The sequence below is a fragment of the Miniopterus schreibersii genome, assembly GCF_964146895.1.
Source record: "Miniopterus schreibersii genome assembly, chromosome: 2".
NCBI lineage: Eukaryota > Metazoa > Chordata > Mammalia > Chiroptera > Miniopteridae > Miniopterus > Miniopterus schreibersii.
The window spans coordinates 103,719,548-103,735,817 of record NC_138102.1 but is presented as its reverse complement, the minus strand read 5'-3'; the positions used below and the strand labels follow the sequence as shown (position 1 = coordinate 103,735,817).

Here is a 16,270-nt window from a genome sequence, read left to right as displayed (position 1 = left end):
TCTAAAAGATCAAGAATCAAGATGCTTAAATCAGTGGTAGTCAAGTGGGGTCTATAGACTGCAAGAGTCCCAAGACCATTGCAAGCAGTCCTAGAGATCAAAATTATTTCTGTAATAAAATACTAAGATGTCATTTGACTTTTACTATGTTGAGACTTGTACCAATGTTGCAAAAGCAATGGTGGGTAAGACTGCTGGGCCTTTGTCTTGAATCAAGGTCCCCAACTGTACTAGCAGTCCCATTAAATTCGTCACTACCCTGTACTTGTAGTTACACACACACAAAAAGCCAGTTTCTCTTAAGAATACCCATTATAATGTAGTAAAACTTTAACTTTTAACTTTTGGGTACATATCTTTTTAATGTTTTGTATGACAAAATGGAAAATACCCATAAAGCACTTCTGTTGCCTACAGCAGCGCAATGACTGTCTCAAGAAGCACTAGTGCAATAGCTGAGTTACAAGCCTTTTGTTTCCATAATACACTATTTTCACTTGAAAGAATGACTGAAATCAAGACTATGGTTATTCAGACTTAGATGTTGGATATTTTCTCAAAAATCCTGTGACTGAAAGGAAAACAATAGAAGGTATTGGTTCCCAATAGTAAAATTCAAGGTTCAAGCAAAACTTAGATTATTGCAAACGTGTCTGTCACCATGAGCTTGACAGTTTCCCAATATCTCAAGACTTTTCTGATGAAATTGGTGGTGATAGTAACAGATGTGCTTTTTTGATATTGTATTATAATGAAATGTTTGTCAGCATTTACAAGATCTGCATAATTCAGTGAACCAATATTTTTCAGGTGATCAAAGAATGATGTTACCAAATCATGCATGGGTAAAACAGCCATTGAGAATGTAAGCTAGAACAATGGATTTTAATGGAACAGCATGAATCTGAAACTGCTATGGCTTCAGATTCCACATTTTGACTCAGATACTCTTGTCAAAAAACTCAAACCCATCATTATCTGAAAGGGCTGTTTAAATACTCCTCCTTTGTTCACTTACATATCAGCGTGAGGCTAGATTTCCTCACTTCAACCAAGACAACATATTGCAACAAGTTCAGATTAAATGCAGAAGTAGAGATGAGAATCCAGCTGTCTTCTATTAAACCAGACACTAAAGAGATTTACAAAATTCCAAAACAGTGCCACTCTTCTTACTCATTTGTTTTGTTTTGGAAAATAAACTTATTTCCATAAATATGTGTTATTTATGTAATGGGTTTACTTAACTGTGCTTTTCAAATAAAATAAGCATTTTAAAACTTCTCAATTTTATTTTTAATATTATAAATATTTGTCATCAAGCCCATTATAAAAGCTCTTCAGGATCCTCAATTTTTGTGAGCAAAAAGGGTTCCTGTGACCAACAAGTTTGAGGACTCTTGTCTTATATGAACTGAATACAACTCAGTGACACGCATCCATTAGTCTTGTTCCCTGGGATGTTTTTCCTCATGTCTGTTTCTTATTTCTTCTAAGTTAGGCTGTGTGCCAGGACTCCAGGCTTCTAAGGTTCCTACCACTTTGTTTCAAGTTTCCATCACCAAAGCTAAACCAGTTGGTTTAAGAATATCATTTAGGGAGAGAGTGCCTGAACTGATGGAGAAGTGGACCAGAACTCCAAATCACTTTATCAAGACCTGTCAGAGTTCATTGGATATAGACCAACAATGGGCGCTACAGACTCTGCAGTAAACATTTAGCATATGAAATGACTGAATCCAACCAATTTTATGGAGATTTTGGTCTCCCATGTTATCTTTGGTCAGGAGCAGAAAGGATATTAACTTTTTTTTCCCACTGAACTCTGCCATTTGGCAGTAACTATATTAAGAGGAGCAGATTAGAAGGTTATATAAAGAAGGTTGCCCTGGGTTTGAAATTTAGATCGTAATACTATTTAATTTTCCCTTTCTTGAGTTCCCTTCTTGCCCAAGACCATAAGCCCAAGAATTTCCCAGCATCGTTACAGAAATCTACACACTCTTTTAAACAGCTGCTGAATGTTGATGGTCTCATGATTCCTTAAAGGAATTTCTCTGTGGGTGGGGGAAGCCACCACCTATGACTCAATTAAATATTGAAAGCTCATCCACAAAAATTAAAGGAATAGTGTGGAATTCTCAGAATCTCAGAGTAAACTGGCCCCTCTTCCATAAATAAGGACTTGGTACAGCAAATTCTCTATTGCCTTCTTTCACTTTCTGTTCAGTGAAAAGGCTATTCTTGACAAATGAGAAAAACTAATGGGTGGGTCCAAAAACTGCAGCACCCGTCTCCTGATTTCCTTTTCACACATTTCTCCTGGCTCTGACTTCCTAAGACGATCACACTGGTTGAACTGTAGGACTTACCTCCACGTGACAGAAACGCAGTCATGGCAAAGGTGATTTTCTCCATCGACACACCAAGCAATATCTTAAACAGCTTCTCTTCATTTTGTGTGAGCGCACAGGGACTGCCAAGCATTCACAGCTCCTCAGCACTTCCCCGGCTCCCACTGCAAGCTGGGCCAGGTATCCAGAGCCTAATGAGCTCCATGAAACTGGAGCCAAAAATATCTGCTCTGTGTCCAGTTTGTGCTTAGTCCCTTCTCCCATGTCAGGGTTAATTATAACAGTCAATTTCCAGTTTGAGTTGAAACTAGGAAGTTAGCAGAACACTTTGGGCTGGGGAAGGTGCCAGAAGGACTTCTGTACACAGATCAAATTAGCATGCTCATTAATGGAAATGAGTTTATTTCAGGTATTGTGAGGATCTGCTCATCAATAATAAGAGAGGGAAAACCATGTATCCTTCTGGTGCAATCAAAAAACAAATATGAAGGAGCTGCTTTTTACATGCCTCTCAGCTTGACTGCTTTTGACTTTCAATTTTATTAGATTTTGAAATTCTATTTTCTGAGCAGCTGTGTTCAATTTGTGGCTTCACACATAGTACAGAGGTTAGGTGAGTGGTCCTGCTCTCAAATGGTACAGTCAGACCTTGAGGTCCAGGGGACTTCCATTCACTACCTAACATTAAAGGACTTGCTACAGGCCCCTAAGAGGTAAATAACTTTTAAAAGTTAATGTCTTACTTACCTACATAAAAATATGAATTTCTCCTTCTCCCCATTAAAAGTATTATATTAAGCTAACCTTTCCAACCTACCCAAATTGAGTCAAACAAATAAATGAGTCAAACACTCCCTGGCTAGGGCTACCACAAACATCCCAGTATTCCCAGTTTTGGTGAGTCAGAAAATCAAGTTAACCTTAAAGTCTCAGGAGCACTGACTCAACTCATCTGAATTGTAAGGCTAAAAACCAGACCCTGAACCATGGTGACCCACTAGGGTAGGGCCACCCTGATGTGTGACTACATTTAGGTTTACACTTATTTAAAAGTTTGCTTACATTTTGGGGAAAACTTAACTGTCAAATATAAAGTGATTTTGAAGTTATTCTATTCATGAACTAGATTCTTCCATGTTCCTGAAACTCTAATGTCTTATTAGCAGTCCAAGGCCCCCATACTCTCCATTACAAGAAATAAGCAAACAGCCTTTCCTCACAGTCAGCTGCCCCTGTGAACAAAAACAAGAGGAGACCCAAGATATTCGTAATTGTTCCCTGGGAAATCTCTGGCACATGCAATAGGCGGAATGACTCCAACAGCATTCCACTTCCTGCTAGTGCCATATGAGTAACTGCTAAGAAACAGCAATGCCCTGAGTACTCAGCACACAGGGGACAACTGTGGATGAAGAATGACCTAAAAATGGAGAGAAGTCACCCAAAGAGGCAACCTAACTACCAGACAGCGTATAAAGACAGTACTGAGAATGCCTTGGAAACCCAGAAGTCTAGGCAGGCGTCCAAAGGTGAATTGTCAGGTCTGGAATTAAATAAAGAGCTTTGCACCTAGGCATGAGAAAGAGAATTTCCATTGTTTATTGAACAGCGCTTAAGGGAGAGAGAAGAGCCGAGATCATCGGCTCCTCAAGGGCACATCACTGCTTTGTCCATCTTTGCACCATCTGCCAGTGCCTGGCATGGTGACAGGGTGTAGTATAGACTCAGTATATGTTCATCATTTGGCCTGTTCTATGGCAGAATCTTCATTATAAGAAACAATTTTACCTGCAGGACATTTAATTTTCTTAGGTCACCTAATTATCTGTGTTCTAATTCAAAGGTTGCCAAGCATACATCTGGTCACTGATGTGTTTTCCCCAATTCTTGACACCTGGAAAGGCTCTGGAGAGTGGACACAAGTATTCTAGTCACTGAAAAAGACTACCTCTCACAGCAAATTAATATATTGGAATTGGGTCTTACGAGATTTGTTAGCATGAATCAGTACACTAGAGCCAGATTAGCTCCAGGTAATCTGATACAATAGAGTTTCCAAACCAATAAACCTAAGGACAAGACCTTGGACTGTGCTAAATCCTTCAACACACTGCTGCTGCTGAATTGCACGCCAGGCCTAATACTAGTGCCAATGCGATTCACCAAAGATTCCCCACAGACAGTAGTTATAATTGTGGCATAAATAAATAAGTAAATCAGAACTAAATAAATAAATAAAAATGAGCTTTATCACTTTTTGCTATTTTGAATGGTAAAAGGTATTGAGATATAGAAAAGAATGCAGCAAACTGGGTGATAATATAGGCTATAAAAATTGAGTAGCTAAGATTAAATTTGGTTATTTTGTGGATTGAAGCAAATTCTTTAACCTTTCTAAATCTCAATTTTCTTTGTGAAATTGAGATAATAATATCCATTTCATTAGGTTGTGAGGATTGAAAGAGATAATCTGCTTAAACATTTAAGTTTTCTGCTGGCCATATAGTGGACTAGAGATTTTAAAAATTCTCCCAGTACAGAATGTTAAATTCAATATTTTTTTAAATGTATGGATAAGGCAACAATAAAACATTTCTCTGAAATCAGGAATAGAGCTGTAGGATAAATCCAGGGAAATAGGAAGCCATTGAACATTCAGCTAGTATCCAGGCATCTTCCCTAGGTGACCTAGAGCTTTAATCTCAGTGGAAACCTGGAGGCGGCGGCAGGAGATAAGGCAGGAGGAAAAACAGAGACTACCACAGAAAGAGAGGACACGTGAAATGCTATGCCCTTAGAGAAGTGTTAGACATGAGGAAAACATAAACACCCTATCCAAGCTGCAGACAAGGAAAGTTAACTGTCTTAGCTTTATTTTTTTTTAATATGTTTGTATTGATTTTTTTAGAGAGAGAGGAAGGGAGAGGGATAGAGAGATAGAAGCATCGGTGGACATCAATCAGCTGCCTCCTGCACAGCCCTTACTGGGGATCGAGCCCACAGCCCAGGCATGTGCCCTGACCGGGAATCGATCTGGGGACCTCTTGGTTCATGGGCTGATGCTCAACCACTGAGCTACGCTGGCCAAGCTGTCTTGGCTGTCAGTAGAAGGAAAAAGAGTCTCCCCTGAGTTAAGCTGTCATATTTAGCAAATAACAATACTGGGCGAGGGAGATATATATTTGAATTTTATATAAAAAGCCCACTTATACTGAATTTGAGTTTTATATAAACAACCTACCTATACTAAATTTGAATCTTATATAAATCAACTACTTTTACTAAAAAAGTATTCATTGTTTATTTGAAATAACTTTAACCGAGCAGCCTGTATTTTTTATGGGAATCGTACTCCTTGAGAATCCATGGACTTCAGCCAGCTTTAACATGGATTTGGGTTCTGAATTCACATTATCTGCTGAAAAATTTGTAAGTTAAAAATATTTATATTAAGTAGCTCCAAAATTATATTGTCCCTACGTGCCTGGTAAAAACAAACAAAATTCTTCCTGTAGAAATGCATCTTTACATTCAAATAAATATAAGCTTACAATAAAAAACAAAACAAAAAAACATACAAGGATACAAAAGATCCACTGGATGGTGGGTATGTGTGTGTGGAAATAATGGGTCAGACTCATAAGGACTTCAGATATTGTAATTACCAGATATAGAAAATAAAGCGTTCATATCTTTAGAGAAACAAAGAGGAAATGGAAACTATAAGGAAAGAGAATTTTTTAAAAGACCAGAAACATTAAAAAACAAACCTCATATATAGAGAAATATAATTATTAAAATGAAAAACACAAAACAACTGTTAAATAGCAGATTATACATAATTGAATAAAGAATTAATGATCTAGAAGCCAGACTCCAACACAGAGAAAGAAAGAGACAAAAAAATGTGAAGTGAAGAATGCTGAAGCTTGAGTTAGAGGAACCAACGAACATTCAATTAAAATTTCATAAAGAGATAGCAAAGTGAGTAAAGGAGAGCAAATTCAAATTTTTCCAAACTGAGGTGTTAATCCCCAGAATTAAGAAGCATACAGAACACCAAGCAAGATTACTTTAAAGAAAGATCCACTCTTAGACACATTATTAAAAATACTGAAGGATGCCAAAGCCAAAAAAAAAAAAAAAAAGATTTAAAAACAGCTAAAGAAAAAAAGAGATATTATTACCTTGTATCTAATTAGACACTCAGCCTACTTCACAACTGCAAACATGGAAGTCAGAAGAATATTATTTCTAAAATACTAGGATAAACATAACTATCAATCTAGAATTATGCACCAGCAAAATTATCTTTCAAGAATGATGGCAACAAGAAAAAATTAAAGTTAAAATTAAGAAGGGGAGCATTCACCCTGGCTGGTGTGGCTCAGTGGATAGAGCATCAGCCCAAGCACCCAAGGGTCATGGTTTCTATTCCCGGTCAAGGGCACGTACCTGGGTTGCAGATTCCATCCCTGGCCCTGGCTGGGGCACGTGCGGGAGGCAACCAACCGATGTTTCTCACATTGATGTTCCTCTCTCTCTCTCTCTCTCTCTCCCCCTCCCTCTCCTACCCTCCCTTCCACTCTCTCTAAAAATCAATGGAAAAAATTTCCTCAGGTGAAGATTAACAACAGAAAAAGGAGGGGGCGGCATTTGAGATCTTGCTTTTCAGCATATGTCATCGGTTTGGCTCAAATAAACTCACAAATTTTTTTTTAAAAAGAATGATGGCAAAAAATAGAGTCTGATAAACAGATACAATCCTATAATTTGGGGCAGTATACCAACAAGAGACCCTCTCTAAAAGACCTGGAAGAATTTACTACAGTAAAAAAAAAGAAGAGTCCAAATACAAAAGAAAAAAAAAAGAAAAAAAGATGAGCAATGAAAGTGGTTAACTATGTGAACAAAACCAATCAACCATTAATAGTATAATATAATAATAATAGTTTAACTTGTGATGTTTAAAAAAAAAACAAATAATATTTACAAAAGCACATATCAGGCCATAAATCAGATCTCAAAAAAATTTTAAATTGATATCAAATAAACCATGTTTTCTGAACACAATATAACTAAGTAATAAATCAAATTTTTAAATACCTTAAAAACCTCCTATACATCTTGAAATTATAAAAACCACTTAAATAATTCATGAATCAAAGAATAAATATAATAGAAATTAGAAACAACTAAAACTGAATAACAAAAATACTTTTTATTGAAGTTTATGGTGTTAAATAGCTAAACGATATTTAAGAAGTTATTTGAGAAAAAGAAGAGAAAGAGAAAGAAGAAGGTGGGAAGAGCACTTGTCTAAGTGTTTACTAGGCACCAGGTATTATTCTAAGTTCCTTACATATTAGTTCAATTAATCTTCCCAACAATCCTATGCTATGATCACCCCTGATTTAAGGATATGAAACTAAAGCACAGAGAAGTTAAGTTACTTAACTAAGGTCACATTGCCAGAAAGAGGCTTAATTGCTTAAAATCTGTATGAGAAAAGAAGAACTGAAAAAAGAACTGATTATTAACACATAAAGCATTAACTAAGCATTAACACATAAAGGTAGAAAAAGGAACCCAATAAACCCAAGAATGTAAAGAAAAGGAAATAATCCAGCTAAGACCTAAATTAATAAAATAGAAAACAAAGATACAATATAAAAATAACAAAGCTGAAAGTTGATCTTTTGAAAATACTAATAAAATTAAGAAACCTGTAGCAAGATTTCAATGAAGAAAAAAAAGGCAAAACAAAAAATATCAGGAATGAAAAACAATAGGACAGTAATATAACATAGATCTAAGAGATAAGACTATACTGTAATCAATTTTTGCCTATGTATTTGAACACAAACAAAATGCACATATTCCTAGTAAAAGTAATAGAAAAATTATTTTAAAAGAAACAGAATACTCACAACCATTGAAGAAAGCAAATCAGTCATTCAAAACCAATTTCTACACATAGTTTTATAAGCAACTTTACCAAACATTAAAGGATCAAATAATTCCATCTTACGCAAACTTGATCAGAGACTACCTTTGAGAGAAGGCAGGCGCGCAATCATGAAGTTACACGCGGGGAACTTTGGGTATTTACTGTGTGGCACCTGGGAAGCATTCAATACCTAACAACAGGAATAGCAGTCGCTCTATCCACTGTTTTGAAGAAACAGTGCCATGAAGTCACCAGAAGGTCTCTGGCATGGGACTTAGAGGGATTGGGTGCCTAACACTCTATAGACAGGGTCCTCCTCATGTATGCGGCTGGTCTGGTGACTGCCACAAGCAGAGGATGCAGGGGTGCTTCTTCTTTAGCCAGTGGCATCATTCGTCTTCATGCCTCCATTCTCCTCATTAATCCATCCATTTGCTCAGTAAGTATTTAAGTACCTACCAAGGTGTGGAAATCTTCCTATGTCATCTTTCTTTCAAAGTCCTGAAAAACTTGAAAACATGTATTTGGAAAGATATATGCACCCCTATGTTCACTGAAGCATTATTCACAGTGGCCAGGACATGGAAACCACCCAAGTGTCCTGCAATAGAGGACTGGATAGAGAAGATGTGCTGCATGCACACAGTGGAATATCCTCAGCCAGAAGCCAGGGTGAAACACTGCCATTTGCCACCACGTGGATGGACCTTGAGGATGTTATGCCAAGTGAAATAAGTCAGTCAGAAAAAGCTGAGAACCATGTGATTTCACTCATGTTCGATATAAAACTGAAACTTGTGGACACAAACAGCAGTGTGGTGGTTGCCAGAGGGAAGGGGGTCTTAATATATGGTGACGGGAGAAGATATGACTTTGGGTGGTGGGCACATAGAGCAATATAGAGATCTTATAACATAGAAACACACACCTGAAACCTATATGTTCATATTAACCATTGTCATCCTAATGAATTAAAAATACAAACAAACCCCAAAGTCCTAGAGTTTGCAAAATCTTAGGGAAACAAATGGGTTATCAAATTACAGATACCTGAACGGAGTCTAGTACACGGTCTATGTAATCACTCTCCCTTAGCCACCCTTACAACAATGTGTGTTGAAGTGGATTGCTCTCAATGAGAACTCAACTCTGATTCATAAACTTCCATGGTACGTGACTCAGAAACCTCCCCAGCACACTGGCAGTTTTGATCCCCTCAGTTCTGGAAATCGGAGCTCACAACTCATGTCTACCAACAACATGGACTGTCTGGATTCTCTTGTGAACTGGCTCTGGTATTGAGAGGGTCTATGTAGTGTCCTAATGCTGCTGCTGTAAGGAATCACCACACAGTGGACTGAAAAAACAGATTTATTACCTACAGCTCTCAGGTTCAAAGCCCAGCAGGGGTCTGACTGGGTAAAATCAAGGTAAGCAGGACCACATTCTTCTTGGAGGCTCCAGAGGAGAATCCACTTCCTTGCCTCTGCCACATTCCTGGGATCTGGGCCCCTCATCCACCGTCAAGGCCAGCAATGTCGGATCAAGTCCTTCTCACATCCCATCACTCTGACCTACTCTTCCGCCTCCCTCTTCCTACTTTTGAGGAGCCTAGTGATGTCATTGGACCCACAGGATAATCCCACATCATCTCCTTGTTTTAGGACCAGTTGAGAAACTCCCTTAATTCCTCTTTGCCATATAAAGAAACATATTCACAGGTTCCAGGGATTAGGGCATGGACACTGGGAGGTATATTCTACCTATTGTACTATGAAATATTCCTCATTATTCCATAATTTTCTCTCTAAATTAGCTAATCAAAAAGCAAAGTATCAGGATCATGTCATCTCTATTCTCCAGAGAATTTCCCGAGCTATATAGTATCTTAATGTAATGTCTACCTTTTTTTTTTTTAAAAAAATATATCTTTATTGATTTCATAGAGAGGAAGGGAGAAGGAGAGAGAGAGAGATAGAAACATCAACGATGAGAGAGTCATTGATTGGCTGCCTCCTGCACGCCCCCACTGGGGATCGAGCCTGCAACCGGGGCATGTGCCCTGACCGGGAATAGAACCCCAACTGCCTTGATCCTGGGTGGACACTCAACCACTGAGCCACGCTCGGCCAGGCGTAATGTCTATCTCTATAGAGAATCCAAATATGTTTGAACAACCTCTGAGCTTTTAAAAACAATAATTGAAGCTATTGCTTTTAAAAGCACAGAGGTTGTTGAACATACGTTATTCAGTATTCCTTTCCTATAAGAGCCTACACTATACATTTTTGCTTAAATTTAATTCCAAGAACACTTCTGATTCTGCCGATACATTCATCAAATGAAAGCCACTTAAGCAACAGTGCTGCCCACACTGGCTGCCAGTAAACTTAAGACCTCAATTCATCCCACTTCCTGTAGTAGTTTCTGTTTTCTTTTAGTTCTAAAAATTTTTTCTTATTTTGGATTTTTAAAGTTACTTCAAGTATCCTAAGAATTAGTCATTTCTGTCTTAATAAACATAATAAAAGCATCTAGTTATTAATCCTTTTTAAAATACCACTTTCAACTATTTTTGAACATTTAACAAATGCTTTTTCAGGTTCAGAATTAAGAAATATTAAGATTTTTCTAAGAACTTATGCCTAGTATGTACTCAATAGATTTTTGGTGACTAATGCCTAATAAATGGAGAAGACTGTAGCATTTTATCTAAATCTAGCCCCACTGGCCTAAACACTACTAGGATGTTCTCTGGGAGGCCTCACACTATCAGAGGTGGTGGAGGAAACCATAGCGAGTAGAGGATGTGCTTCCCATTCACACTTCTGCAGCACAGGCTAAGGGGGGTGGTGGTGGTGTCGAACTTTGACCTTCAAAGCAATTAGGTGCAAATGAGTCCTCCAGCATTTATGCAGGATCCCAATGCAGCCCTACCTGCCAGATTCCACCCGACATTCTCTCAGTCACCTTTTTTATGTAACCCATGCACAAGCAAACCAGATTCTTCGGTGTTCTCCAAACTTCTTTGTGCTGTGCTCTGCAAGTAGAATACGTCCCCATCTCCATCTGTCACACTTCCAGAAGTCCTCCATGTCCATTCTTAAATGCTACCTCCTCCATCCTGCCTTTCCCGATGCCATCTCTTTCTTCTGAAACTCTACAGTATTTTGGTGTGTTTTTTTATGGTTCTTATATATTATGTTCTACTTTGTAATGCAAATGTGCATACACACAGACATGTTTATGGACCATAGGAGCTATTTATTTTTATATCCTCTGTTAGAAGAAAGAGCCTTGTAAATAATATGCACTCAAACATATGCATGAATTTAACTGCAGTATCTCTTAATTTTATGCATAACTTTTGTTTGAATAGAAATAAAAACTATGCTACTGCTTATCACATTGCATCACATTTTATAGGTCAGATTATCTGAAAAGTTTACCCAAAGGTTTGGAGAAATTCAAATACATTCAGTTTAAGATTCAACAGCTCCCTCTCATGGTCTCGGAGGGAAATTGGGCTTGTTGGCTATAAGAGTTAAGGGTCAAGCCAGAATTTCAGTTTATTTTGGAACTTAAATTTGAAGTGGTTCTGAATCAATTTTAGTTTTGATGTTATAAGTCATATACCACTAAATGGTAAATTTTATTTTGTCTCATTTTTATGCCAAGAATAAATATATGTGAAATTTAGATCAGTGGTTTCCATTTCAAATGACTATAAACCTATTTTTTAAATATATTAATATAAATATAAATGTTAAGATATTTAATTAAATTTAAAAAGCAAGTTTTCAGAAAGTTACATATTTTTGTGGTGCATGAGAGTGAATACATCTGGGAACTCAATGACAATATATAGCTCTATATATTTTTGCTTTTTTCATAATTTGGAACGACTTCAATTACAGATAAGTTAAAAAGCTAAAACATTCTAACTATACAATCAAATGCTCAAGTTTGAAGTGGTACATTTAAAACAAGAAACTAAGTAAAACTTCAAAACATTAAACTCAAAAGTACAGCTCTTAAAAGAGGTTCAAATTCCTTAAGTCACCAGGCCTATATTGGGGGTTTCATGCTCACAGGGAAAAGCTGTCTGAAGGACATGAAGTTCTGGTTGTTGGGGGTGGTTCTCCATGTTCTGAGCCAGGCTTCCTAAGGGAGCAGCTGGAGTCAGCTTATTGCTTAGGCTTCAATAATGTGTCTGAATTCTGACACAAGACAAAGATTTCCAGCTGGCCAGAAGACTCTGTGGAAGGACTCCAGGCATAAGGGTGCTAGGGGACCCCAACACCCCGACTGGCTCCAGAGAGAAGAAGAAAGGCAACATTGAAACCTATACCTGCGGTTGCTAACACCACCCCATTTGGAAAAATAAAAAGTCTATTCAGACTACAGCAGAGGAGCTGCTGTGTGAGAGTCGACCACATGGAGCAGGACTTTCTCCAGTGGGGCTTTGGTGCTCACGGAGGCCGCCCCTGGAGTGCGCCACTTGTGGAGGTGGTAGGGCTGTCATCCAGTGTGGTCTGAGGCTGTCTGCCAGGTGCACTGGCTCTGGGGCCTCCCAGGAGGTGCCAGGTCAGCCACTGTCTGTGCCCTACTTGGGGCCACCCGGTATGAGCTACAGAGCCATCTGCAGATGGCTGCTACTTGTCCTGGGCTCCCTTAAGACTGTCGGCTGACCCCTCAACAGAAACTTTGCAGGCCACAAGGGAGTGGCAAGAAATATTCAAAGTGACGAAAAGCAAGGAGCTACAACCAAGATTGCTCTACTCTGCAAAGCACTCTGCGAAGCTATCATTTAGAACTGAAGGTCAGATAAAGAGCTTCCCAGACAAGAAAAAACTAAAGGAATTCATCACCCCCAAACCAGGACTATATAAAATGTTAAAGGTCTTCTTGAAGAAGAAGAAGAAGAAAAGCAGATAAAAAAATATGAAAAATAAAATGGCAAAAAATACATGTCCATCAACAATCGAATCAAAAATAAAACCAAAATAAATGAACAAGCAGAACAGAAACAAAAGATTCATAGATACCGAGAACATTTTGACACTTGCCAGATGGGAGGGGTGGGGGGATGGGTGAAAAGGTGAAGGGATTAAGAAGCACAAATTGCTTGTTACAAAATAGTCATGGGTATAAAGTACAGCATAGGGAATATAGTCAATAATATTCTAAGAACTATGTATGGTGTCAAATGGGTACAAGATTTATCAGGATGATCATTTAGTACATTATATAATGTCTAATCACTGGGTGTACACCTGAAACTAATATGCTATTGTATGTCAACTATAATTGAAAAATAAAAGATGATTTTTTAAAAAGTTTATTTAGTAGAGGCTTTTCCTGTCTATGGAGTGTCTCCTTCCCTTTGGGCTTTTATTGTTGCATAGCCCTCTATGCTGCTGAGGATTCCAACAGTTATTTCCAAACATTATCATTTTAAGAACAGGTCTATAGGGTTTCTCTCCTATAGTTGTGTTTTTCAATGAAATCCATCCTCAGAGAAGCATTTTCATTAAGGATAGGGATCTAATTGTGAAAGATACACAAGTGAAAAAAGAGGCTAAGCTATTTGATAAGTTTGATAACCACTGAGCATGTGTGCTTAAGAGTGTATTAAAATACACATAAATTATTGCTAAATAAAAGATTTTTTAATAATGAGTTTACAAAAAAGTAAAACAAAACAAAAATGTAAAAATTAATTTTCTACTATTATTTAATTTGTAGTAATTAGACAGCATATTATTATAAAAATACATACTGTTTCTCTCTTTCATAAATAAGAATCATGTAACTCCCAGGTTCATTCCTCTTCTTTAGAAACATACTCAGTTTGCCTAATTATCGCCCAAGTGGTAAATATACCCATTGAAAGTCACCCTGGCAGGGAAGCCTCAGTATTCTCCTTCATCATAAATGTTAAGAACATTATTAAAAAGACCAAGTACGTTTTTAATAGTTTATCATAAAGTATTTTCATTTAAGTGTACACTAAATGATTCTGAAGATACAAAGATATGTGACAGTCCATCACAAATATGCAAAACTTTGGAACCCAATGTCATTACGTAATTTTTTCACAAATACAGACTGCTAAAATTTTTTTTAAAAATGCATCAAGAGTGGGAAGAGATTAACCGAAGAACTTATGTGCATGTATGCATGACCCATGGACACAGACAACAATGTGGTGAAGGCCTGGGGTGGGGGTGACAGGCGTGGGGTAGAAGGGGTCAATGGGGGAAAAAAGAGGACATCTGTAATACTTTCAACAATAAAGATACATCTTTTTAAAATGCATCAAGTAAGCAAAGTATAGGAAAAATAGCCCCTTTATTTCAGGCCAATGGTATATGGCAAACGAATGTCAATGCCAAGTAAGGTCTATGGTATACCAAATCAATAAATAATTCTCTGAACTTAAATAAGCCAGCCAGTCACCTAGCTAATTGGCTGTACCTTATTTGTCATCAATGACTATTAATGAATAGACATCTTTGGGTTCCTGACACGTAAATGTAATTCAAGTTTAATCTCCTAAATTTTGCTTTGTCTAGCTCGGTTAAAGCTGTCCATAAGCTGCCATCCACTTTAGTTGGAGATAAGGAATACAGAAGGATATTTTATTCAATACCTAAATACCTTCCCTAGATCCTTTACTGGATAGTCTTTAGTTAGGCCCAGTAAGTAAATCACAACTATAAATAATGTTGAGATGAAAAATATGATCATCTGCAACATTTTAATCTATCCATCAGAAAAGACATTTGGACCTCATGGCTGTGAAGTGTGGTTAGTAATACAATTTACTTTATAACAGGATATAAATGTTATATTCATATATGTATACTGAAATGCGTTAAATCCTAAGTTTATATTCATCTAATAAACAAACAAGCCCCTAACACCCCCAGGTTTTTATCACAAAAAATCTTTAAAATGTCACAATCTCATGTCTGGTTTTCCATTGGTGTGAGATGACTGATTTGCATTTGTTTCCAAAAGAAAATCATCCCCAAATTTGCTTACAAACGGACTGGCCCCAATAGTAAAATATTTAGTGGCAATACTGCAGATCAATAAATTTCATTTATGGCCTAAAATTATGGTAAGAGAAGGCTTACCTTCAAAAAGAAAGATGTCACCCAAAGAGCCTGACAGAAGGTACAATTTGAAAATCAAAAAAAGCATGAAGCTGTCAGCCTAAGAATCCAAGTAGGACTGACAGAGAGAGAAGGGGGTGGGAAAGAGGAAGGAGGACTGCAAGCTCTTCTTACCAGGTTTGGAGCACTGGCGACTTTTGAGGACAAGTTCTGGAAAGGAAGAAAAAGACACACTGTTAGTACACATATCTATAAAAACATATCTATTTAAAGTTGAATTAGAATGTCAGATAGAGTTCAATATGACCTGAAAAGGGTATATAAAGAAAAACTAAATATATATATATGTGTGTATCTATATATATGTATGTATATATATATATTTCTCTAAATATTTAATCAAAAATTGTGTGTGTGTGTGTGTGTGTGTGTGTATTCACATATACACATCTCACATGGCCTTCATAGCAGATTTTAATAACACTGAGAAAATGATGTATTCTACCCAGCATATTTGGATCAAGCTTCAGCCCCATGGCTATGGCTGTGTATTTTATTACTATATGCCCTGGATTTCAAATCCATCAAAGCGCATGGATCTCTAAAGCCAGAATACATAGATTCAAATCCTGGCCCCTCATTTCTTGCATTACTCAGGGAAGTTATTTAATTTCTCTGCTGAGTTAACAACATAATTGTTGTGAGAATTAAAACGGTTGATGTAGGGAAAGGGCTCACAGCAATGCCTGGCACATTGTAGGCATATGTAAATGTGTTGTTGATAACATTTGGTATACCCACCTCATGGGAGTTTTTGAGGATTAAATAAAATAATGCATGAT

General features: G+C 37.3%; 1 protein-coding gene across 1 annotated transcript in view; it reads right to left on the bottom strand.

The window, feature by feature from the left end:
• SPATA13 (spermatogenesis associated 13) overlaps positions 1–16,270 on the bottom strand; it is a 310,734-nt gene that overhangs the window by 264,339 nt on the left and 30,125 nt on the right. The window contains exon 2 of the mRNA XM_081130574.1: positions 15,603–15,638. Coding sequence (XP_080986700.1) covers positions 15,603–15,638 — 36 coding nt within the window. The remainder of the gene's footprint in view (positions 1–15,602; positions 15,639–16,270) is intronic.